This window comes from Denticeps clupeoides, chromosome 2, assembly GCF_900700375.1.
Source record: "Denticeps clupeoides chromosome 2, fDenClu1.1, whole genome shotgun sequence".
Taxonomy (NCBI): domain Eukaryota; kingdom Metazoa; phylum Chordata; class Actinopteri; order Clupeiformes; family Denticipitidae; genus Denticeps; species Denticeps clupeoides.
The window spans coordinates 29,266,211-29,290,865 of record NC_041708.1 but is presented as its reverse complement, the minus strand read 5'-3'; the positions used below and the strand labels follow the sequence as shown (position 1 = coordinate 29,290,865).

The 24,655-nt window shown below is 45.6% G+C and overlaps 2 protein-coding genes across 3 annotated transcripts in view; one reads left to right on the top strand and one right to left on the bottom strand.

The window, feature by feature from the left end:
* Positions 1-21,580, bottom strand: part of fam49bb (family with sequence similarity 49 member Bb) — a 29,879-nt gene extending 8,299 nt beyond the window's left edge. Inside the window, exons 1-5 of one of the 2 annotated variants that reach the window (XM_028970346.1) lie at positions 21,307-21,580; positions 14,008-14,084; positions 3,745-3,827; positions 2,123-2,244; positions 1,698-1,803 (exon numbers count right to left, since the gene is read on the bottom strand). In XM_028970346.1, coding sequence (XP_028826179.1) covers positions 1,698-1,803; positions 2,123-2,244; positions 3,745-3,817 — 301 coding nt within the window. In that variant the 5' untranslated portion in view covers positions 3,818-3,827; positions 14,008-14,084; positions 21,307-21,580. Of the gene's footprint in view, positions 1-1,697; positions 1,804-2,122; positions 2,245-3,744; positions 3,828-14,007; positions 14,085-18,817; positions 18,857-21,306 lie in introns of those variants that run through there. The other variant, XM_028970347.1, reaches the window with a different exon arrangement.
* On the top strand, positions 21,274-24,412 carry eef1a1l3 (eukaryotic translation elongation factor 1 alpha 1, like 3). The gene is made up of 7 exons (XM_028970345.1): positions 21,274-22,443; positions 22,521-22,700; positions 22,791-23,087; positions 23,173-23,323; positions 23,402-23,658; positions 23,734-23,968; positions 24,070-24,412. The coding sequence occupies exons 1-7, from the start codon at positions 22,300-22,302 to the stop codon at positions 24,183-24,185; spliced, it is 1,380 nt and encodes a 459-aa protein (XP_028826178.1). The 5' UTR covers positions 21,274-22,299; the 3' UTR covers positions 24,186-24,412.
* The last annotated feature ends 243 nt before the right edge of the window (positions 24,413-24,655 follow it).

Here is a 24,655-nt window from a genome sequence, read left to right as displayed (position 1 = left end):
AATTTGACCGCTGTCAATGTCCTGAAGTATAAGTCCCCCCACTTAACACTTTTACAAGTGCCCTCGTGAGAGGAGGTCACATGAGAAAAGTCTACCAGCATTTAAATATTAACACCCACAGTTAAACAAAACCAGGCTGATTAAAGTAGGCCTTGGCAGACCAATTTCCTCAGTCTCCAGTCAAAACAACGAGCCGTGAGACAAGCTGCTTTTAGAAAGCGAGACACACACACACTCAGCAGAGGAGGCAGGCGGGTGAACAGTCAGAAGCCATTAGATCAAGAGTGAGCTGGAGAGATGGAGAGAGGAACAAAGACACGTAATGAGAGAGGGAGAGAGAGAGACTATGACCTGATAGCAGTGGCCATGTTTCTACATTTCCCACTCACAGAACCATATGAGAGCTCAGTAGCTTAAGGGGTTTGAGTTATTTTTATTTCTTTTTTTTTTTTTTTTTTTAGATGAGCTTGAAGGGAAATATGTGTGTGTGTGTGTGTGTGTGTGTATAAACATTGAATCACATATGTCTGTGTGATTAAGACAGTCTGCCAAAGGGTACAGTTACTTTTTTCCTGGCCTTACCTGGTGCTTAGATGACATTCACCATTCTGTTATTTAGTGCCATAGGCCAATTATAAAGCATAACATACCAGTTGAAATATTAATATTGTGAAAATGTCATTAATTAAAGTAGGCAGACTTTCAACACTTCAGCCCAAAACAAGAATATCAAAAGATGAGCATTAATGTGTGGTGAATCCTATTTGTATTGATTTATTTGGAAGATTCTCATCATTTAAGATCAGCCATAAAATAAATAAATAACCTTTTATGTGAACTATACTCATTGGATGTTGTGAAATTCATTTGAATACAATTGACCCACAATATTCTGTTCTTTTCCCCAATCTCTAAATTCAGTACGTTTGAGCAGAGGACACTTATATAGCGGACTGGTATATTCCATGAGCAAATAAATAAATAAATTCTATAACCGGATGCCAAGGCAGCACTTTTTCTTCCGTTACTAAGCGACCAGCACAGACCAAAAATCACAAGAACTCCAAATTTTGGCTCCTCTTGGCACTCAAAGGGAACTGGCAACAGTGTCCCCTGTGTGTTCAGACACTTCAGCGCCAACAAAAAGGTGACTAAAAGGAGGACAGGACCGACTGCTGCCTTTGTGCTGTTGCACCCCAAAGATACGTAGAAGACATTCCTGACTGTCATACTGGCTGCTTCTGGTTGAGACCAAACAGTCGACTTCATTTCTGTCGATTGGTCTCAATTGCACAAACCCCCAAAAAGCTCAAAGCAAGACACACAAATCCAGAATGTACCGAGCCAGTAAATCTTGCCAAGAAAAGGATGACAGTGCCCTCCGCCCCCCAACGTCGCCCCTTTGAGAAGCACACAGGAATCGGAGTGGAAAACGCGGGAAGGGGAGGTGACCTACTTCATTACGTAACCCGGCTGCTGAAGGTTGTGTGCAGTGACTGTAGGGTCATTGGCAGGATTAGGGGCCCTAGTGACCTGGGCCGCAGGGCTCCTGGGGTTACAGCGGGTTTGGGGGTAGGGAGGTCATGTAGGACCAATCACACCTGCTTAATAGCGTCATGACTGGTTGTGCCCATGATGGCAGGACAAACAACAGAATAAGAACATGCGACGCACACACACAAACTTGTAACACTGACCTAATCTCTGAGAGAACTCATAAAATTTTTTCAGTCTCCCCACCAGGGGTACAACAGCGGCCCACGCCTCGTCCTGTAGCCCCTCATCGCTGGGGTTCTGTATTGCCTGTATCAGACAAAGAAACACAAAGATTATCTACATTTATCTAAATTTAATTCAAATCCAGCTGGGTTTACAAAAAATGATGCTTAATTTAATCCACAATATGGAATTAGCAATAGAGAGAGAGAAGAAAAAAAAAAAAAAAAAAAAAAACAACTCATTGCCATTCTTTTTGGCAAAACCCAAAATACCATGGCAACTGTAAAAAGTAGCCGTATCCATAGCAACCACAAGCTGGGAAAGCTCCCGACATGAGAACCCATGAATGAATTGACAGCCAGACTGTTACCACCCCCCACCTTTCCCGCCAGTTCCTCTGTACCTCTCTGATCTCTCGTCCTGCCCCCTTATAGGCCTGGAGTTCATCCAGAATGGCGGCGGCATCCTTCAGCACCACGTCCACCTCCTCCCACACCTCCCGCTCCGCGTCTGTGGGCTGCGCATCTGGAGACAGACGGAGAGGAGCGCATCAGAAGCAACTGACGTGGAGAACAATGCCAGTCTTTTTGAAAATCAATAATTAATTACCTTTTTAACGTACTTTAATGGGTTTGCCCAACATACCATTAGTCAGTCCAATGAACATTTAACCATTAGCAGAATTAAATATTTTTTGCACAGTGGAGGGAAGCTTTATTCAGAACAGCATACTCCATCCCCTGAAGTACTTGGTATGAGGTAATGTGGGGCAACACACTGACCCCACTTCAGTTTCAAGTGTATTATGTCAGCCATCAGGAATGTACTGTAAGTAAATCCCATTACAGAACTGTGTACGGAACAGCTGCATGGCAAAAAGGGAGAACCATGTTCCCCACAGCACCATGGCTGAGCCCACCGTCTGAGTAGGCCCATATGGGGCTGACTTTACGGGCCAGTCAGGAATCTTACGGAGCCACATCTGAAAAGGCCGGATCTAAAAACGAGACCTCTGTGGCGGGTGTCTCTCACACGAAGTCCCGCCATCGCTCCAGCATAAAATGTCAGGAACTAAGGGAATGGGAGGAAGTAGTTCAGGAATGTCGAAAGCGGGAGATTCTCGGACACCCCTTACCTAAGATCGGACTGAGTCTGGGTCTGCCTGCACGCTACCTCCTGGTACAGTTACATAACCAGAGCGCAGACAGTGGGAGCTCTATTCGAGCTGCTCTTAAAGCCAGAGCTGGTGCTACTGCCCCCTAGCAGGCCACAGAAGAACTGAGGCAGGATGTATGGATTTTTATTTTTAACAGCACTGTGGCATTGCTATGCAGGGTGGGTCTGTAGCTGGGGATGGAAAATTGTCTTACTAGGCAGTCTGTGGGCTCATTCGTATTCCAGACATGTCCTCTGGAAGCAGAGGGGGTACGGGGAGGGTGAGGGAAGGCAAGCTTACTCATGGATGTGGCTCTAGATGATACCATAAAAGGCACAAATGTTTCACTGTAGCATAAAAGGTCTTCCAGGAAGGCACAGGTGTCACTGCATCATCCAAATGAAATGCAATGTCCTTCTGCCACATGATCTCAACTCCATATATTTTCCTTTTTTTTTTTTTTTTTTATTGGCATATACAGCTTGCGCCTCGGACCACGAATCTTAGTAAGAAACCGATTGGCTTCTGACTAAATATTTAGTTTGAAGACAGCTGGTAACCTCGAAATAGAATTCAAAATTGTGTAGTCTGGACTAAACGTTGCTCCATTGCTCTACATTATTTTGCCACGATCACACCTCAGTATAAAATGTAAATCGAAATTGGTCCATGTTTTCTTTTCCATTATGAATAGTCATTTTCTACTGACACACTGGGCAGTCTGAAGGAAACTGGGATGGAGACTGGGGTGTATGAGACTGGTGCCGGCAGAGCTTAGTGAAGGAGTTCACTTGTGGCAATGAGTTTTAGTATGGATGCCTGGAAAGTACCGAGGAGGAGGGTGGGGTGGGCACATACAAAGAACTCACTTTCGAAATCGAGGAAAAAATTGGGCTCCTGCTCAAGGTCTGTGCACGTCAGAACTTTCAGAAGGTTCCCCATGTCAAGATACCTGAGAGAGCGAGAGAGAGGAGAGAAAAGAGGTGTGTAAGTATTTTCAAAAATAACCTTAGCTTATGGAGCAAACAAAAGAGGAAAAAGGCAGAGAAAGAAAAAGAACAGGAAGACAGGAAGAGGGTAAGGGAAGAATTGTGGTGGAATCCGGTGCCCACGTCTCGACTCCAGAATAATGCCACCCTGGGCACAGCTGAAGGCCGCCTCACCCAACCAGACCCTCGCTGTGCGCAGATGTGCCTACAGAGAGACTTCCACGCCACCCCTCCTCCTGCAGATGCTGTGTGGTTTTCCAGTTCATGGGTCTGGCCCCCCAGATGTCCCCAAAACTTCCCCCCTCCTGCGCAACACACACACTGACTTACGGGAAACCCTCCTCCTCAGAGCCTGGCTCTAACTGAGTGGAACCTGCTTTTAGCCTTAATCTCTCACCCACACACAAACCCAATTCCCAGCTGATGGCTCGCCTTGTTGTTGCTGAAGCGGACACGAGGTAGAAAAACCGAGCCGTTACACACACTTCCACGTTCTCTAGGGGAAAGGTCATATGCCACTACTAAGAAGTCACGGGCTAGAACCTAAAGGCATCTTCTCTCAGCCTGGGGTCACAGGGGCAGCCCCGGCATCTGAAGGTTCAATATGACTAAGAAGTGACCATGAATCACATAAAGGCTTTAGTGTGGGTTTGTCTATCTGAATCTTGCATGACGATCCTGCCATTTAGATTCCAGTAAACGGCCAATCGTTCAACAGAAGCTCTCAAAACAACCTAGAGAATTCAGACACACAAAAAAAAAATGCCATGAAAGGAAACAAACAACATCTTCCACCATCCCTGTGGCCACCTGATTTACCAGACTCTTCAGAAGACCTGCAACAAGTAACAGACAGACAACATGGATGCCTTATGGTCGCTTCAGTAAAAAAACTAAATGCAAAAGAAGGCTCCATGGTACAACCACCACACCAATCAACTCAAACAGAACTCACAAGGGACTCCTCAAAACTAAAAAGTGTTCAGACTAGCCTGTAAAGACAGTCACATTAAATATCGAAAAGCTCTTTCCTCTGCTAGAGCTACTCATCAGTCATCTTTGATAGAAGAAAACAAAAAACAATCCTCTGTTTTTATTTGACACCATAGGTAGACTAATAAGAGCTAATGATAAGTCCATAATTCCCGACCTGCTAGACTACTGAAGGAGATACTACCTACGTTAGGTGAATCACTCCTGGGCTTAATCCATTCATCCATTGGGTTTAGCGATGTACCCTTATGTCTAAAGACAGCGGTTATAAAAACCACTGCTTAAGTAAACTACTCTTAATCCTGGGGTTTTAATCGAATTGCAGACATATTTCTGACCTTTCACTTGGGCAGTGATGACTCAAAAAACAGAGTGAAATAGGGGTTTCCACAGGGCTCAGTACTGGGCCCTTTGTTGTTTTCACTGTACATGCTGGGGTCAATTTTCATTTTTATGCACACGACACCCAAGTGTACATCTCACTCAAGTTTACCGGATGAAGTAAACCACCTCCTTAAACAAAAAATTGAAGGATGTCGGAGACTGGATGACCTGCAATTTCCACATGCTCAACACGGATAAAACTGAAGTGTTGGCGATTGCTCCCAAAGAATGTTGATTGACAGAATATAGATTAGAATGTGCTGTTTTTTCAACTGGTCCTAGTACATCCGTAAAGAATTTAATGTTGATTTGTCATTTGATTGACGCAATCAAAATACTTCCATGATTGAAATATCGACCTAAGAAGCATTGCTAGCATTAGCAAGTTTTAGTTCACATATTCGTAACGCCTAGATTGGATTACTGTAATTCTCTGTTCTCTGGTTGCTATGTTGCTTCATTTTGTTGCTAACTCAACACTAACTCATGCTTCTCTTTTCTCTATGCTTCACCATCCACTGTGGATTGTACATCCTGCCTGGGGAGTGTCCTGGTTCGGCGTGATCATTCTTAGGCATTTTCTGACTATGTACATTGTAAAAAGCACCCTATAAATAAAGATTGATTGAACAAACTGGTGGTCAGTATGGATTTGTGCCTCTGAGCAAAAAGAGAAAGAGAGAGAGAGAAGGTTCTTGGAAAGGGAGGTGGGAGATGTGTTCCAGCATTCAGCAGAAGTTTTTTTTTTTTTTTTTGCTTTCTCACACTCGCAAAACCTCCAGCAGCACTAAGCCACAAGTCTACCTGGAAAAACCTGAAGGTTTTAACTGAAGCGTCTGTGTTTGGGCTGCCAGATACCCACCAGCCTAATCCGGAGAACCAGAGCCCTCAGAGGCCTTATCACAGTCACCCTCCATAACCACAGAACATGATTCTCCCACAGGGTGGGGGAGACTCACTTTCTGATTATACTTCGGTCAAAAGTTACGGGAGATGCACAGTAATAAAAACACATCAGAAGCGCGTTTATTGGCAAAGTATGTGAGCGAACACATACAAGGAATTTGATTCTGGTCAATGGTGTCTCCCGAGCACAACAGTATAAAAACCATATACAATAGTCAAATATCTTGTATACAGAAAAACGCAAGTGTACAATTATTTCCTTTTCCTGGTAGGCCCACACCGCCCACTCCAACGAGGCTGTTAAACCGCGAGCATTTGTTCCCACAATTCACGGCCATGGGAAGAAACTGATAAGACGTTCAGGCGTCACAACCTGGGAATCGTGGGTTCTCATCACACCTGGAGGGACAACCACAAAAACAGGAACGTGGCACGTGCACAAAAACACATGCAAAGCACGGAGACATCACAGTTTACACCATTTCTTGTGGTTTTAATTGGTCTCACTAGGTGAGAGCCAGAGAACCAGAAAATCATGTTCTATAGGAGCTTTAGAACGGAACACCACCGGATCAGCAAATCATTTAATGTAAATTAAAACCGGAACTTTAGAAGCAACCATTCTGAACTCTAGTGACCCGTTCTATGCTGCACCAACTGCACAGGACACACACACACACACACACACAAAATGTGGATCACATCCGCGCTGAGGGTGTTCGCAGGATCTCCTGTAATGACAAGCGACAGTTGGGCTGAAGACCTCAGTGAGGTGACGTTCGGACCAGTGACAAGAGGGGGGGGGGGGCTCAGAGTGGACAAGCTGACGTCACCTGTGACTGGAAGAAGTCCAGTTGATAGACAGGGGAGTGCAGACAGCAGGAGAGCAGGAAGTGACAGAGGACCAGGCGGTGGGAGGAAGTGAGCGGAGGTGACTGCAGAAAGGCCAAGCATGGGTCAGCCATGGAGAAGGGGAGTAAAAGGTGGAGGGCCGACTAATCTCACAGGGTGAGGATGACTACAAGACGTGTTTGTTTGGACCACAGGAGCAGAAAAACCACTGAAACTTAGCAAACAGAAGACAGAATGTGGTTTTTTTTGTTGTTTTTTTTAGTGAATTATGTGCTAAAAAGTAATTTGTAATTGCGTGTGTGTGTTACGACCTGTGCATACATTTTGAAACTATACTGAAAGTTAATAAATTAACAGTCTTGTAAAATGTCATCTTAGTAACATCTGAAACCCCTATAAAGTGTTGTGTATTTCTGATGCCAGTAAAGCGCGCGTTGCCTGGTCCTCTGCTGCCACCCCTGTTGGCAGGCCATCTCAGCGGTGGCAGGGGTGTGCCAAGCTCCGTGCCAATGCGAGCCCAGCGTGCCCAACCCAAAAATCCTGCAGTGCGCCCTGCCTGCACTGCAAATAGGTCAGTGTGAGGTGAGAGAGCTGCCGCAACCGCCGCTCACTCCTGACCTACAACACAGTCGGCGGGCCTCGTCGCGCTCATTCATTAAAAATGGAACTTTAAAAAAAGGCTGGTGATACGCCTCCACTCAGTGCGATTTCAAAACATAGTAAATGTAGGTCATGGCGTGGAAAGTGTAACGGTACAGAACAGCTTTCACTCATTGGGATATTTTTCAGGCATCAAAAACGGAGCGGGAAAGGGCAGCTTACGGTGGGTGGAGGAAAGGATTTCGGAAACAGGGCGGTGTGCGCCTGCTCGGGGGGGCGGCTTAGAATAGCGCTAAGCTCGTTTTTGCAGGGGGGTCTTGAAGGGGCTGAATCTCTGTGGCAGCCTGGTCATTGCGCTCAAAGGGCACAGGGGGTTCAAGTCGACGGGCATCACCCACCACCACCCCCCCATGCTGCCCAGCCCACACCGCAAGATCGCGTGCTAGAGGATGCAGGGCTCACTGCAGGGGGGTGTACAGTAAGGAGGGGCGGGGTTTTGAACTCGCCTGAAGCCGCGGGGCCACTTTAGACTTGCGCCTGCGCTCCTATTGGCTGATCTGAAGCTCCCCAACATTCCGCTGTATCCATGGAGCAGAAAAAAGCTGGTGCCATTGAAAACAAGCTGGCAGCCAATGGGATGCGGGCAGATCAGGGGAGAGTAGTAGTAAAGACTAAAGCACATGAATAAATGAATACGGATGAGGTAATGCGCCAAAAACAGGAGGATTACCAGAGCAGAGGAGGGCGGTGGGATTTTTTTTATTTTATTTTTTTTTTTTTTTTTTACAGTCTGTACATCCACTGCACCAGGGCTATTATACCATCCTATAAATGCATTTTTTCATTAGCATGCCATATTTACACCATAGATTCTGTGTGTAAATAAAACGGACCCTGTTTTTAGGTAGTGGAAATTCGCTTGATATTCCACGGAACCTCTCCACCCAAAGATGGTGCTTACATTCCATCAGTGCACTGCGGCAGCATGGAAATCCACGTGCCCAGTCCTTACTACACCACCGTACGGTCATCGGGAAGGGAGGAGGGGGAAAGAGGGAGGGGAAAAAAAAAAAAAAAAAAAAAAGCGCCACACCATCTTGCTCCCCCCGACTGGCTCAGTCACATGGGATAAAGCGCTAGTAAAGGAGGGGGAGGGACACTAGTGAGACAGAGCTGGGGGGTGGATGTATAGACTCATGCACGTCATTGTACAAAAAAAACGATGACGTAAAATATCTGCTCATTTAAAAAAATAATAATAATAATCATATGTGGTTATTAGTTTAGTCTGATTCTGAGAACGAATGTGGCGTATAACAAGACACTGCCCGCAATTTATATAGATGAAGGTACACAAACAGCCCAACGTGGGGGGAAACGTGCAAGTGGGGAAGGCGTGGCTACACGCGGGGGCGGGGCACTTGGATGTGCGTGTCTGAGCGCGCTCTTAGCTGACGGCAGCAGGAGCGGCGAAGGCAGCTTTAAACTTGACCTAGTTTCGGAGGGTGGGCCGCCACTTCGCATTAACCCAGCCGGGCAGCCCGTCGTTCACCCTGATGGAAGCCCAGTCCGACGGGCGCACGTTTCCCCCCCCCATGACCCCCAACTGGCATGACCCCCCCCCCATCCTAACATGTACAAGCCCCCAAACTCCCCTCCGCCCGCAGCTTCGCTGTCCTCGCTGACCCCACCCAGCTGGCATCGTCTGACAGGCTGAGGGCCGGTGTGTGTGTTTTCATGTGTATTCGAAGCTGGGGGGGGGTGAGATTGTTTGTGGTGGACGGCCACGCCCTCGGAGCTGCAACATTAGTGTAAACACCACTCATACAAGGAAAACCCCCCACGAAAACAAAACCCACGCCGCCAATCACAATGCTGCAAGTGTTGACTTTATCCCTAATACTACAGCGGAAAAATACAAATACATCCCAGAAAACTACAGCAGTGACAGTCCCCTCACTTCACACTAAGCCACCAGTTTATATTCCATTTATTATTGCATTGTTCCCACAAATTAATATTCAATTTACACAAAATAAATGCACACCACTAATATTACAATTATTATTATTATTAATTACTGCAACAATAGTTCGGTTAGTGTATTGTGATAAATGACCACTGCAGGCAAAGTGATTTTCCATTTTACCACCAACGAGCAGGTGAAGGGATTTGCGATGGCGGCGAAGTATAAACCGGGGGAAACTGAGTGCAGGGTCTGGGCTAATCCTTCCAAAATAACACCGCAGATGCTGCGCATGTACCATCTACACCTGAAATCATGGAAACTGGAGTATTAACATTGCTACAAAACCACAAAAGTGAATCACGAATGGACTGAAGTGAAGCAGTTCTGTAATCTCTGTGTGCCGGGAGAAGAAAAACGACCATAAAAACGAGCTCGTCTGCGTTAGGTTGGCAATATTCTGGCTCAATGAAACATTTGATTTGTGTGACAATGAAATGGGCTGGACTCCACAGCCCTAATGCTGGAGACCCCACTTGTCCTGCATGGTTTTGAGCTCTGCTCTCAGCTATTGAGCTGAAGCAGTGCGGTGAATCATAGGAAAGAACTAATCTGGTCATGATGTGAGATCCTTGATCTACTCGTTTCGACAAACCATGCAGCATGCTGGATCAATGCTAAAACACATGATACTCCCGCAATGTTTCTGCTGAGGCCACCATTGAAAGTACTGTTCACTGCTGTGCCATAATATAAATAATATAAATGTCTCTCACTATTCTCCACAAATGTACATATGAATCAGCAAGTAACATAAGAAACTTCAAATAAATGACTAAGATGGAAGAATCATTTTGACTTCTTGTCAACATCTTTTGAAAATGCTCATGTTCTAGATGACCTTACTGACCTCCAGGTCCATCAGAGAACATGACTGGCTTGCTGCTTGGGAACGATCCATGTAGGACAGTGGGTCAGAATGTTAAGTGCTTCCTAACGCTGACATCTACACTGGGACTTCAAAGCACTTTCAGGTCTGATCTCGCAAGATAAAAACCGGGTTAATTTTAGCTGTGGGTAAAGATTTGTTCTCATGAGGCTTTCAGCTGACTGACAGGGAAACCCCAGGAGAGACAAGGATCCTGGTGATGCTGAGGTAGACACAAACGGTCCCTCCACTGCAGCAAAGAAGTCTTCACCCCTGCATACAGATGGGCGAGAGCTTGAGCAGAGCTTTGGTCTTCTCCTGAGTCCAACACTGCTTCAGTACGCACACAAAAAAAGTGATACTTTGCAAAAAAATAAAAAATAATAATAATAAAAAGTAACTTGGGCCCTGGCTCAGAAACATTTAATTTCTGAATATAATCTACATTAAAATGACCTCTGCCCTCTCTGTGCCCTTCTCAGTGTTGGTGCATCTGACATGCATACCATGGTGCATCAGTCTTAGCAGACATATTAGTTGAATTTATTTGATTTTAAAAGCATTTTTTTCCATGTTTTTGTCAGTGACCCCTAAAGGGCACAAATCTGCGCTAAGGGTGGGGTCGTGAAAGATCTCAGTGCATTTCATCTCAGAGCAACGTTGCAGTGTCTCAGCAGGCATATTTACTGTGCACAGACTGCCACCTGGCGGCTTCAGGGGGAACTGCAGTCCCCGACATGGTGAACAGCAGAGGGGACACTCCCAACATCACTAACACCCTCTCAAAAGGACTAACAAGGTTGGAATAAAGCTGCAGAGGCGGTCATTTCAATCCCATTTCATTAATATCTTGATTGCGTGTGATCATTTGGCACAGACTATTCCAACCATACGCCATATTATCACACACACACACACACACACACACACAAGACCCATGGCGGCTGGTGTAGGGTGACACGACAGCACACAACACTGCAGCCACAAGTCTTCCATGCTGACCACTCCCTAGCTACTGTAACCGGGGCTCCCAACAGCGGATTCCACGGGGAGACGTTTCCCCTCACACAGCTGCGGAGCAGACACTGAACAGTTATTTCTAAACACACCATAAATTCTGTCTGAGAATAAGCAGAGTAACAGTTTAAGGGGCTTGCAACGTCAGCACCAAGGCTGAAAGAAATAGTTTTGCAAAAACATTTTTTGCAAAATGTCTGAGGTGAAAAGCGGATTTCTTTTCAGCTTCTCGGTTGTTTTAAAATGGTCAGTCATTTAAAGGAGCAGCTCGGAAAATATACGGCACTACCACCACTATGACTAGCATACACAGAAAGAAATGACAATAAATAATAATCATCTTATTCATTGACTCATCGTGTACCACATGCAGGATTAAGAATAATAACTACACTTCAGAACAGTTGCGGTGTGATTTAAATGCCAGCAGGTAATTGTCATGGTGTCATGGTTGTCAATTGACTGTCTGGATGAGGGTGTCTGATAAATGCTGTAAATCACTTCACTTTTACTTTTTCCACTTTATTTCGCACAGGCTACCGAAATGAATAAGAAGAAAGTAAGAAATCTTACAGCACCCACATTTACATAAGCGTGGTTCTGTGCAGACATGTTCCCCTAACAACTGACATTAGGAAATCAGGTACAAAGCTGTTTAACGATTTAAAAATGTACTTCAATAATGTGTTAGCAGCAGCATTATAAAAGTCAAAATTTATACAGCAAAAAAACCAATGCAGAAGTACCAAGACGCTGGTGGTCGTAGCCTAGTGGGAAACACACCTATAAACCCAAAGACCCAGGTTCAAATCATATGTACTACCATTGTGTTCCTGAGCAAGACACTTCACCAGGGGGTTTCCAGGGGGACTGTCCTTGTAAGTCGCTCTGGATACAGCGTCTTAGAAATACTATAAATATAATGATAATGTACGATCAAAAGTCAAAGTGACGAATACATGGAGACAATACCGCAAAACTTGATTTTCAAACTGAACACATAGCATGAAAATAGGCAATTTACAAGCGACTTACAATCAGTAGTTACAGGGAGAGTCCCCCCCTGGAGTAATTTAGGGTTAAGTGCCTTTCTCAGGGACACAATGGTAGTAAGTTGGATTTATAAAATGATTTACCATAGACCTGAACAAAAGCTGAAACTGGAAACGCTGATCTTGTTTCATCCAGAAGGGGGCAGCATTGCCTTGTTTACATAAGCCCAAGGCAGCATATCTCCACTTCCTCTTTAGGTCATCAAATACATGAGACAATGAGAGGTTAATCATTCATAAAACACACACGACAGGTAACCATACTGACCTCAGCTCACACCGGTCCCACAATATCTGCACTCGCTGGGTGGTAGTAGCCTAGTGGGTAAAACACTCGCCAATGAACCAGAAGACCTGGGTTCAAATCCCACTTACTACCATTGTATCACTGAGCAAGACACTTAACCCTCCGGGGGGGGGGACTGTCCCTGTAACTACTGATTGTAAGTCGCTCTGGATAAGGGCGTCTGATAAATGCTGTAAATGTAACACTGCAACCTGGACCACAGATCCATTTTAGCTAAATCTGGAAGCATAATAAACCAGATCGGCAGACCAACAGTGACCTCCCCAGCATGGACTACCTGAACTTACTGAATTCAAGTCACATCCCAGAAGTGTGCTGAAGGGTCAGTCTGGAGCAATGGACCACTGACACCACCCCCAGTTCAGAATAAGGTTAAAAAATCATATCAAAAATCAAAAAGATGCTAACATGGGTGGGGTTTTTGTAACTTGGCTTGCATTAGCAGACAGGAAGTAAGTGAAAGGAGCTTGACTGAGCTGAGGACTTTTCACAAAAAAAAACCCCAACATACACCCACCTGCTCACATTAGAGCTGCATCGCTCAACGGTAGAACAGCAGAACAGTAGGCTGCAATGAGAGTGGAGGAGAAGTGCCGGCGCATTTTATTTCAAAGCAAAGCAAACAGCACCCTAACGATGGCAGTTCCACAGTCCACACTACACAAACGCACTTCCCTTCCCACAACGCAGGATATTTCTGCACTGGTGACATTTGCACAATCACTACTCACATCTTTGTGCAACGCAAGGCTTTTTTTTCCTGGCTAGAACAATTAAAAGGATGTAAAAACCCACAACTACTTGAGATGTTTTTCAGTTGCAGGGCTCGTAGAAAAGATAGTTTTACTATGCAAATAAAATGTATAGTGTCAGAAACAAAAAGGTCTTGGAGGAGGAATAAATGTTAGTAGAGCATTAAAGATGAAGCCACCAAAGTCATAAAGAGTCCAGCAGTGGGCTAATTAAATGAAGATGTTAAAATATATGCTTCACATAATGAAGTAGTGACTTCATCTGCATGATCTTTGAATGAGAATGACCTCAATTCTTGGATTGCATTAAAAGTTTTTAATTACATACCACCCTTAACACAACAATAACCTTCCACCAGAGAGAGTAAAGTTACCCTGGCACTCACCAGCTGACACTTGAGGCGAGAGGGCTGCCCTGACTGCCGGACGTCCAAGGTCGCAGTGTTCCAGCAACACTCGGGATCTACAACACACAAACACACACGGAGTGAGTGAAATGTTGCTGTCTGTGCATTACAGTTCGAAGGAAACTGTAGGACGAGCAAACAAGGTCACATTATGGGGCAGTGGTGGCCTAGCGGTTAAGGAAGCGGCCCCCGTAATCAGAAGGTTCACCACTGAGCAAAGTACCATCCCCACACACTCCCGGGCGCCTGTCATGGCTTAATAAAGTATCACTATCACTATCACACTCACACTCACACACACACACACACACACACACACACACACACACACACACACACACCACACACACACACACCATTTATTGTTTTTGTTTTTCTGAATGTTTAAAGTGTATTTAGGGTAAATAAGGCTTTGTCCTGATCAGCTTCTTTCATTGTGTGAATACAGGTCCTACAGCATCAAAATAAGAAATAATTTTCAGTCGTAGAACATCAATGCTCAATCAGAAATGTGCCAATTCGGCATCAATATGTATTCACCAAATAGTTAGCTGGTTGGTAGGTAGATAGGTAGTTAGCTCAAACAGTTAAATCAATCAGCAGCAGCCCTGCTAGTCTAATGCTGCCTTCATAAATAATAATAAATAAAAACACAACAACTTCACCAGTTCCCATGGCTACCATGTAACACGTCACACAAGCCACACCATAATTCAAGAACCCAAACCAGAGGCCGAATTTCCTCTTTTCTGTTCTCCATTTCTATTTCAGCAGTGCTCCACTCAGACAACACAGCATTGTTCACCTGTCTGAACTCCTGGTCACTTCACTGACATTCCCCATCAGAATCCACAGCAGTGTCTCTCTCCCTCACACACACACACACACACACACACACACACACACACAACCCTGTGTTTTATTCCACAGGATTAAAGTCAATCATTCAAACAAGACTGTTTGCAAATTGCTCACCATAGAAAGAAGGGAAACGGACGATCGTGTGTAAGTCCTTTAGTCATGTTGCCACGTGCAGGAGACTGAAAGTGGAGAATGTATTAGTGTGGGGAGTGCCTTGAATCATCCCACACAACATTAGAATAATGGACCAAAAAAAAAAAAAAAAAAAAAAAAAAAAAACTTCCTAAAAAGCAACAACACGCTGAGGTTGTTAAAATGATAAATAGTCTGCAGCGGGAGAGGGCTTGTTTTAAAATGGGGTTCCTATGCTCTAGAGCCTGAGACATTTCCTATTGTGCAACACTTCCTCTCATTCAATAGTGACTTCGGCTTTTCCAGCTCTCTCAGCAGCCAGCCCCCCCCCAAAAAAAAAAACAAAAAAAAAAACACCACACAAACTCAGACCTGCTAATGAGACCCGGAAAGTCTCCTTTTGTCCTGCATATGAAAAGAATGAGCAAATAAACTAAATCAGTTACAATGTCCCCATTTGACCTGGGCACATAGCACACACACACACACACACACACACACACACACTATATATAACACTAATTAAACCTATGATTGCACACAAACCTCATATATCATTAAGTTACTATTAACGGAGTTAGTAGCCTAGTGAGTGAGGCAGTCGCTTATGAACCAGATGACCACACAGATATAGTTGATTTGTCAGCCTCTCCATTTTTGTCAATGAAAATGAAGACATTTTAGTCTAATTTTTATATCATATGAAACGTTGCCATTTGTCAACAATATTACATGATATTTCATTAGTCATAGTCACATAACCAGCATTTACATCTTGTCTCCTCATTCAGTCAAGAAGGCTTGTTTACTGAAGATATTTAGTCGACGAAAGCAACACTAATGACAGTGATATAATATATATATGGCCCTGTAATTTCAGTGATGCAGAAAACGCGGGCGGAATGGCGGAACCAGCTCCGAAGCATTTAAACCAGAATCCAGATGGAAGCCACATCTGTTAATCTAGCCAAAACATCACTCATTTTACACAACACTATACTGATAGTCAAGTGACTGAGACACATTATATCAATTGTTTCATATCGGTAATACACAGGCATCAATGGTACTCATACGGCAGTAAAATATTTTCATAAGTGCAGTTCATCATTTAGACAGCGCAGCACGACGTTTAACAGACATTTTAAAAGTCTGTCCCCAGACGGGTGGGCATGAGGACTGTGGCAAACAGAATCCACACTCCAGGCTTAAATTACCACGGCAACAGCCCAGGCCCTCGCTGCGACGGCTTCAAAGGGCAGAGGTAGCTGACTGAGTCACAATTTCAATCAACGCAGCAGGGCTGATCGCATTTCAGATGGGGACAAATTAGCTTAGCCCGGAATAAAAGGCCTGAGGTTTATGTATTCACTCTCTTCTCGTGCTGCTGGAGCCAGTTTCTCCCAAATCGCCGGCCAAGAAAACCCCACCGCTTTAATCAGCACTTTGCTGGGGGCTGATCACTGGAAATTATTTAGTGGCTGGACTAGGAGCGCGTTGGCACAGGTAAATAATTAATGGTGCTCTGCATTACATGTTCATTATGATTGCTAGTCAGTGAACTTATAATTTATAATTTTCATTATAAATTACATTCATTATGTTAAAGAAACTGATCAATGTTCAAAAGACCATACTAAATTTGATTAGCTCGCGCTGAAAAAAGAAAAAATATTACATTTATGCACCCATGCCACAAATATCTCATTAACAATCCCATGGCAAAATGCTAAAAACATATATGCATACAAAACAAGCCATTTATAAAGGCGCCCTTTTCCAGAGCGACTTACAATCCGTACTAACAAGGGCTTTGAGGTCTTCTGGTTCCCTCCGCTAGGCTACTTCCACCCTTAAAAGAAATAGTCACACACAAGTGTACAAACACGTACTCACAGACACACACTGACTGGACCGACTGAGCATGTCTAGTGTTATTAGACTGTAAGTGTTCGTTCGTACAGGGGGCAGCTTGTGAACATACAAAGATATGGTTACCGATGGGGCTTCATTGTAAAAGCAGCAAAGCTGAAACAATCCACTGTAATTATTTTGTAGATTGATGTACATTATGTACTATAACAACTACGCCACTCAATTTAAATTAAATACATGCAACAGCGAGGACCGCCTATGACCTACTTGCCACGACTTCCTTTAAAACACACAGAAAACCTCAACCTCAGTCCTGCAAGAGAAAAACAAGCCATTTTCTGCAGAGCTAGACAGGATTTCCACCAGCGCTCTCTTCCTTCCCTGCTCACGTTATTGAGGCCATTTCATTTCTTCCTCTTGCCAACAATCAGCCTAATAACAAACTCGTGATTCAAACTCCTGTTCTGTAACAGGAGCAGCTGCAATTAAAACCTCGCTACAATTTAAAAGGAATAACGCTCTTTTTAGACTGAAGCAAAAAGAAGCCCTGCAGATCACCGCGCACCAACCGCCAACTGGGTGGAGCTGGACATCCTGCAGCTCGACACTGACAAAACAGCGGTCTTTTAAACACCATTGTTCTGAGTGTCTAGATGTGGCCCAGATTCACAGTTTATTAGTGTAAAAAAATAATAAAAATAAAGATATACAATTTGCGCTCTGCACACAAACACCAAATCAGCCGGGCAGAACGAGCTGCTGTACGACCCCCCCGCTCCATCAGCAGCAGCAGCAGCATCCTGTACCACACACGGCCTGCAGGTTTCATGGGTAACTGACCCACCGTTGAGTCATATGGAGCATGCAGCCTTGCTGCTCGGTTTCAAGTTTCCGTGGCAACAGACCACCCAAAAAAAAAAAAAAAAAAAAAAAAAAAAAAAAAAAAAAAGTCAATAGACAAAACGGAAAGCGTGCATTTAAATACGCTTTTGCCAAAAGTTGCAATTCTGTGGAGGTGAACAAAGCAGACTGCACTCCTCTCGCCTGCCTTGCCACTGTCCACTTGTACAACCCTGTCATTACACAGTAATAACAGAGCACGCAAGGCCTATCTAACATGGAGCGTGTCAAATGAGCGCCCCCCCCTATCACTACTTTGGCATAATATGACACACACAGCTGTGTATTGGCCAGCCAGAGGTGAGAGCTCTGTGGTGTTATTGGCTCAAGTCACCGACCTTTGGCCGGGTCATGGGAAGCTGATGCAGCGAATTTTTTGCCAGCTGTGGAAATTGAAGAACCATGTCTGCATTCCGGGTATGGGAAAGCTTGGAACGATACTTTCTGAGATGCTACCAACCGCAGGTACGGCATCCCCACCGTACCTACTCCGGAGCATCGGTGCAGAGACACTAGTTAGTCGCAAACGAAATGAGAGACTTGCACTCGCTGCCAGCTCACTTTGTCGTCATCTCGTCCATGACAGCAGCTCTTCCCAGAAATATGCGGGAAAGCAGCACACTAATGAGACCCCAAAAAAAAAAAAAAAAAAAAAAACTCCAAAACACAGTAACAATGTGAAATGCTATTCAGAAAAAAAAATCCATTTGCATGTTTCCGTGAGTACGCTAAATATACCCCAGCGTGACCTGGCATACCAAGATCTGTGATTGCTAAAAAACATGAGGTCAAGCAAGCTCATTTTAACAACAGGTAGACTGTTAGATACGCATATACATATACACACACACACACACACCACCAAGAAACATGTCACATCAACATTCTACCATTCTCCCCTTCCTTAAAAAAAACACACACACATTCTTGAGTAACTAAATGTTCCAGTCGCAGCATGCAAAGACTTTTCTCCCTGCTCAACGAAATGAACCACTCTGTACCAATAAATAAATCATCTTACCTAACTCGGTCAATGGAGCAATGGTAAAGTTCCCATCTCCTCTAGGCTTCCATGCACGTACAGCCGAGAAGCAGCGTGCATGCACGGAGTGTTCGACATGTTCCGTGCCCACTGCACCGACGGGAACATGCATGGACGCGCCGCTGGAAAGAAAGCTGCTCACTCTTCATTAATGTCCCCCAACCATTTAACACCACATGAATTGGGGATTATTTCACTTGAGAAGGAGGAAAAAAAACTGCTTTCTTAACATCTAAAATCAGTAAAAAAAAAAAAATAATAATAATAATTTAAAAAAAAAAATAATAAAAAAAAAAGGCATGAAAATTAGTTCCCGTGTGTTCAAACAACTGTCCTTGGAACATATAGCAAGTCCAGCGAGACTAAAAAGTAAGAGTTCATTTCGGCCATTCATACACAACATTCAATGAGACTACATTGCAGGTGCATCAAAATACATTAAACACGACAAACCAATCAGCAAAGAGGTCAAAGTGCACAACACGCAGAACTGTACACACAAATTTACCACACGTTTCTTGGCAGTGGAGTTGCGTTTAGTCAAAACCGAGGCTATGACAGCCACCCACGGGTCAGCCCACAGGTTGAAGTTGGCGGCATGCGCCCAGGCCATGCCAGGGTGTTGGCCTACATCCTCCCTCGGAGTTTCGGACGGCCATTCGTTACGCCCGCGTGAGTAGAGCGCCTGTCCCTCATCACATCTCGACACCGGTAACAGTAAAAAAAAAAAAAAAAATGCATTCGTCAACACATGGAGAGTTATTGCCGAGCGGGGACACCTGCCATAAACGCAGCTTTTTTGGTCAGTTACAATATGTTTAGTATGTTCTGTAATTATGCTCTCGTTTCATTGGAAGTGGATTTGTTTTTTTATATATATATAATATATACTTCCTTCTCTGAAGTGGCACTCTAGCCCGAGCGCAAAAGCTTGTGTAAATTTTCACATCAGCTGCCACATTATCTAGAGGATGAATATAGTGTCTGTATCGTGTTCTGGTCCTTTTCTGCACGTTCTGACCGGAGAGACTTTCTTCACGCCGCTGTGACAAAGGCGCCACTATTTACAACATCGCCGTCGATGTTGTAAATCGATTTAGTAAAGGAAGTTGAAAGTGGGAGGACCTTACAGCGACTGACTGACTGCTCTACAAACGTACGGACCCGCTGTCAATAAGTCAAATAACAAAATGGCCAAAACTCCCCGATAAGGTTGAACTTCGGAAGCTGAGGACTCTCAATGCCTATTCCCATAACTGTAACTGTATGTACTGAAATGCAAAGAAACCAGAAAGACCGGCAGTTTCACGATTACTGCTTCTCCTTATTGCCCAAAACGGATCTGATATTTACTTAAACACGCCTGCCCCCGGTTATCAGGGTTCAACTGCCGAGACACGACGGCTTCCAACAGACAGGCGTCTGACTGTGGACCGCCACAACGCCCACTGAACCGCCGGGGTGCCACCGAGCAAGGCGCCGTCCCCACACGCCTGTCATGGCTGCCCACCAAGGGTGACGGCTTAACAACAAATCACTTCGCTTTTCACTACGGCCTCGCAGGTCCAGCCCAACGCAGACGGACCAGAATCGGGACCAAATGGACAGGTGGACACACGAGTTACCCTGCTGAAAACCTGGTTACAGGGCAGCATCACGACGCCAGCGGCACATGGCAAACTATCACACACACACAAACGAGTATGTAGCGGTTATTCTTCTGCGTTGTGTATTTTTGTTTAGCTCCTCGAACAGCAAATGACGAGATCACACCAAGAGATGGCTTAACCATGTGTATTTTCCTGCACAAAAAGCAAAGTGGCATCAGAGCATCAGTCCCCCCCCCCTTCCTGTGCCTCCCTCTCTTACAGCCCACGCCATGTGTTCAAGAGACCGGAACCAGGTCCCCGGCCCACTAACCCAATGGCACGGCCACCGCTACCATACGGAAAATCCAGAAACACTAACACACACTTAGACATTCCACAATTAATAAAAAAAAAAAAATAAAAAAAAAAGATTTAAGAAAAATAGAAGACACAAATCACACATTTAGAGGAATACACTTATAAATCTAGTGTAACCACGTCCCGGCGTCTCCGGCACACGAACATATCGACTCTCTTCGGGCATAAAACGCTTTTGCTGGTCATTTTTGGCCTTCTCGGCTACAGAGACGAGTCCAGAGCGGCGAGGCGTTATAACGCTTCAGAAGTAGAGAGGGGGGTGGCGGAGCTCGCTGCCATCATAAAGGCCTTTATAACGGTGGCGCGGCGTTTTTGTCCCTTCACGCACACACGAGCAAGAGTCGCGCTCCGATTTCCTTCACGGTTTCAAAGTGGAAACCATCAGCAAGTAACGGCAAGCTATATATATATATATATATATATATATATATATTTTTTTTTTTTTTAAAGGGAAATTAACAGGGAAAAGTAACGAGAAATGAACTTAAAAGCCGCTGTTACCTCGCCTGTGGTGAGACACGTCGCCGGACGCAGAAGAGGTTTGTTCGGTGTCTCCACGCCGCCCGGTCACATGCTCCCCCGGCGGCCGAGCCGCCTGCGCGTCGAGAGAACGGCACCGGACCGCGGGCCACCGCGCTGGAGCTCCGGGCGCAGCGGCGACTTCGGCTGCGCGCTACTTCCGGGTTGACGCCGCACGTCACGGCGAGCCGGCGCGAGGTCGGGGCGCACGGGCGGCCGACACCTAAAAAAGGAAGAAGCCCGCGTTCGCGACCGATGAGGCCGCCTGCGGGAAACGACGTCACGCGTGCCAGCCAATCAGAGGCCACTACCGCGTCGGCGGTCCGTCGCGTTTAAAATGACACTTTAGAAGTGTTGCGCTAAAAACGCACCTCGAAAATTGTAATCGCGGGTAGAAAATACCGCGGGTTGTGTTTCCAAATGAAAATATTGGGTAGATGAAGTGAAGGTGATTGCGAAACACTTGCAGAACAGCACACGGTGGCACATGTGACGTGTGTCCTCTGTATTTAATCATCACCCTTGGTGAGCAGCCATGACAGGCGCCCGGTACTTTAATGTCAGAACGGGATTCGAACCGACAACCTTCTGATTACGGCTGCTCATCGCTAGATTACAAGGCACACTATTCAATCGTTCTTCAGAACGTCACGTGTCTTATAAACGTCGCCTGTGGCCTGTATAGAAGTGCGTGTAAACGATGAATATTATTATAAGTCGGGGGCCGTTAATTAAACTAATGATAAATAATGAATGGATTAATTAGCTAAATGACTGACTACGGGTCATGTGCAGGTCACGCACCTGTTCCCAGTTACAAATGGCGCCCTTTCGCGCTACAAAAAGGGCGCGTGCTTGGCGGGGGAAAAAATAAGAACAAAAAAAAAAAAAAAAAAAGATCGCGGAGCTTGTAAACCGAACCGAACCGAACCGTCCTGTCCTTGTGTGCGGTTTTTGCGGTCTTTGGTGGTCGCGATGGGAAAAGAGCGAACCCACGTCAACCTCGTCGTGATTGGACACGTGGACAGCGGCAAGTCCACCACCACGGGACACCTCGTTTACAAGTGCGGCGGGATCGACCCGCGGACCATCGAGAAATACGAGAAAGCTGCGTCCCAGGTTTGGCGAGCGTCTATATATCTATATCTTCCCGTCTGTGCATGCATCTCTCATTTGTCATTTTTTTTTTCTTCTAGATGGGCAAGAGCTCTTTCAAATATGCTTGGGTGCTGGACAAATTAAAGGCTGAAAGGGAGCGTGGGATTACCATCGACATTTCGCTGCTGAAGTTCAACACCCAACAATACTCGATCACCATAATCGATGCGCCCGGGCACCGGGACTTCATTAAGAACATGATCACCGGAACCTCGCAGGTGGGTCTGCTGCTGTGACCTGCCCGCGGAACATCATGCCGTCTCCACTTGTCTTTACCTGTAGTTTTTTCTTCTTCTTGTTGTCGTTAGGCCGACGTCGCCCTGCTGGTGGTCTCTGCTGCCAAGGGCGAGTTTGAGTCTGGGGTTTCCCGAAATGGCCAGACCAGGGAACATGCCCTCCTGGCCTACACGCTCGGTGTGAAGCAGGTCATCGTGTGCGTCAACAAGATGGACCTGACTGAGCCGCCTTACAGTCAGAAGCGCTACGACGAAGTGGTGAAGAATGTGACCGTGTACATCAAGAAGATTGGTTACGACCCCACTGCGGTTCCCTTCGTTCCGGTGTCAGGATGGACTGGGGAGAACATGATTGCGCCGTCACAAAAGGTGGAGGAGGTTTTTAATGTGGGTGTGTGTGTTGTCCCGCCCCCCTCCTTTTGAGGAACTGCAATTTTTCTTTTCTCGTTCTCAGATGTCCTGGTTCAAAGGCTGGAAGCTGAAGAGGAAAGAGGGCAGTGCAAGTGGCAAAACCCTGCTGGAGGTCCTGGATTCAATCCATCCCCCCATCCGCACCGTGAACAAACCTCTGCGCCTGCCGCTTCAAGATGTCTACAAGATTGGCGGTCTGTTGGTTTTGCTTATTTATTTATTTCGTCCCCTGTGCTGGACGGTCGTCCTCATCGGCTCTCGTCCCCTTCCAGGAGTAGGCACTGTGCCGGTGGGCAAAATTGAGACTGGGGTTCTCAAGCCGGGGATGCTGCTGACGTTCTCGCCTGCCAAGCTGACCGCCGAGGTCAAGTCCATTGAGATGCACCACCAGGGGCTGCAGACTGCGTTGCCGGGCCACAACGTTGGCTTCAACATAAAGAACGTGTCCGTGAAGAACCTTCGACGTGGCGACGTGGCCGGCAACGCGCAGCAGGATCCGCCGTCTGACGTCAGCAGTTTCGTTGCCCAGGTTAGCCGCCCGCCACGAACCCCTCCGTCTTAACGTGGCGGCGCGAGAACATAATCGACTCGTCTGCTCTGCCAGGTCATCGTTCTGAACCATCCTGGAAAGATCAAGGCAGGCTATTCGCCGGTGCTGGACTGCCACACCACGCACGTGACCTGTCGCTTTGCGGAGCTCTGGGAGAAGCTGGACCGCCGCTCCGGCAAGAAGCTGGAGGACCACCCGCAGGTCCTGGTGTCCGGGGATGCCGCTGTGGTCCGGCTGGTTCCCAACAAGCCCATGTGTGTGGAAAGCTTCTTCAGCTACCCTCCTCTAGGTAATTTTATTATCAAGGCTTCCGCAGGTCTATAGATTTAACTAGCTTTTGGTGGGCTTGATCTTAACCACGTCCCTTTTTTTTTCCATTAATTTTAACAGGTCGATTTGCTGCAAGAGACCTTAAGCAGACTGTGGCAGTGGGTGTGATAAAGTCTGTAGAAAAGGCTGATCAAAGCTCCAAGAAAACTGCACTGAAAGGCCACGTTTCAAAATGAAATGAATCTATTTAATTTGTATTGCATATTGATGCATTTAAGTTTAATATTTGTTGCACGTTGCCTTGTTTTGATCGTTCGAAGTGATTTCAGTTTTAATGAAGCCCAGGAGATTTTTTTTTGGAAAATGAGGGGTTAAAAATGTTCAATATTGTATTTACCAAGTTACAATAATGTTCAGCTGATTTCTTTTCAAGTCCAGTCATGGAAGTACTGTGTCGACAGTAAAGTTGTTTCTTTGTTTGAACGCTTTGTCTCTTGCCCATGTGTGACCAGGCTCATTTGTAGAGAGGTTGGGGTGTTCAGCCAATTCACTTAACACTTTCCACACACTGATGTTTTTCCATGTCCTGGGGAGGAGGACCCATGCAAGCCAGTCACGATTCTGAGCAACGGGTCCTCCAATGTCTCAAATGTTTTTTTTGTTTAAATGAAAGTCAAGACTTATCAGTTTACTACAAAACTTTTAT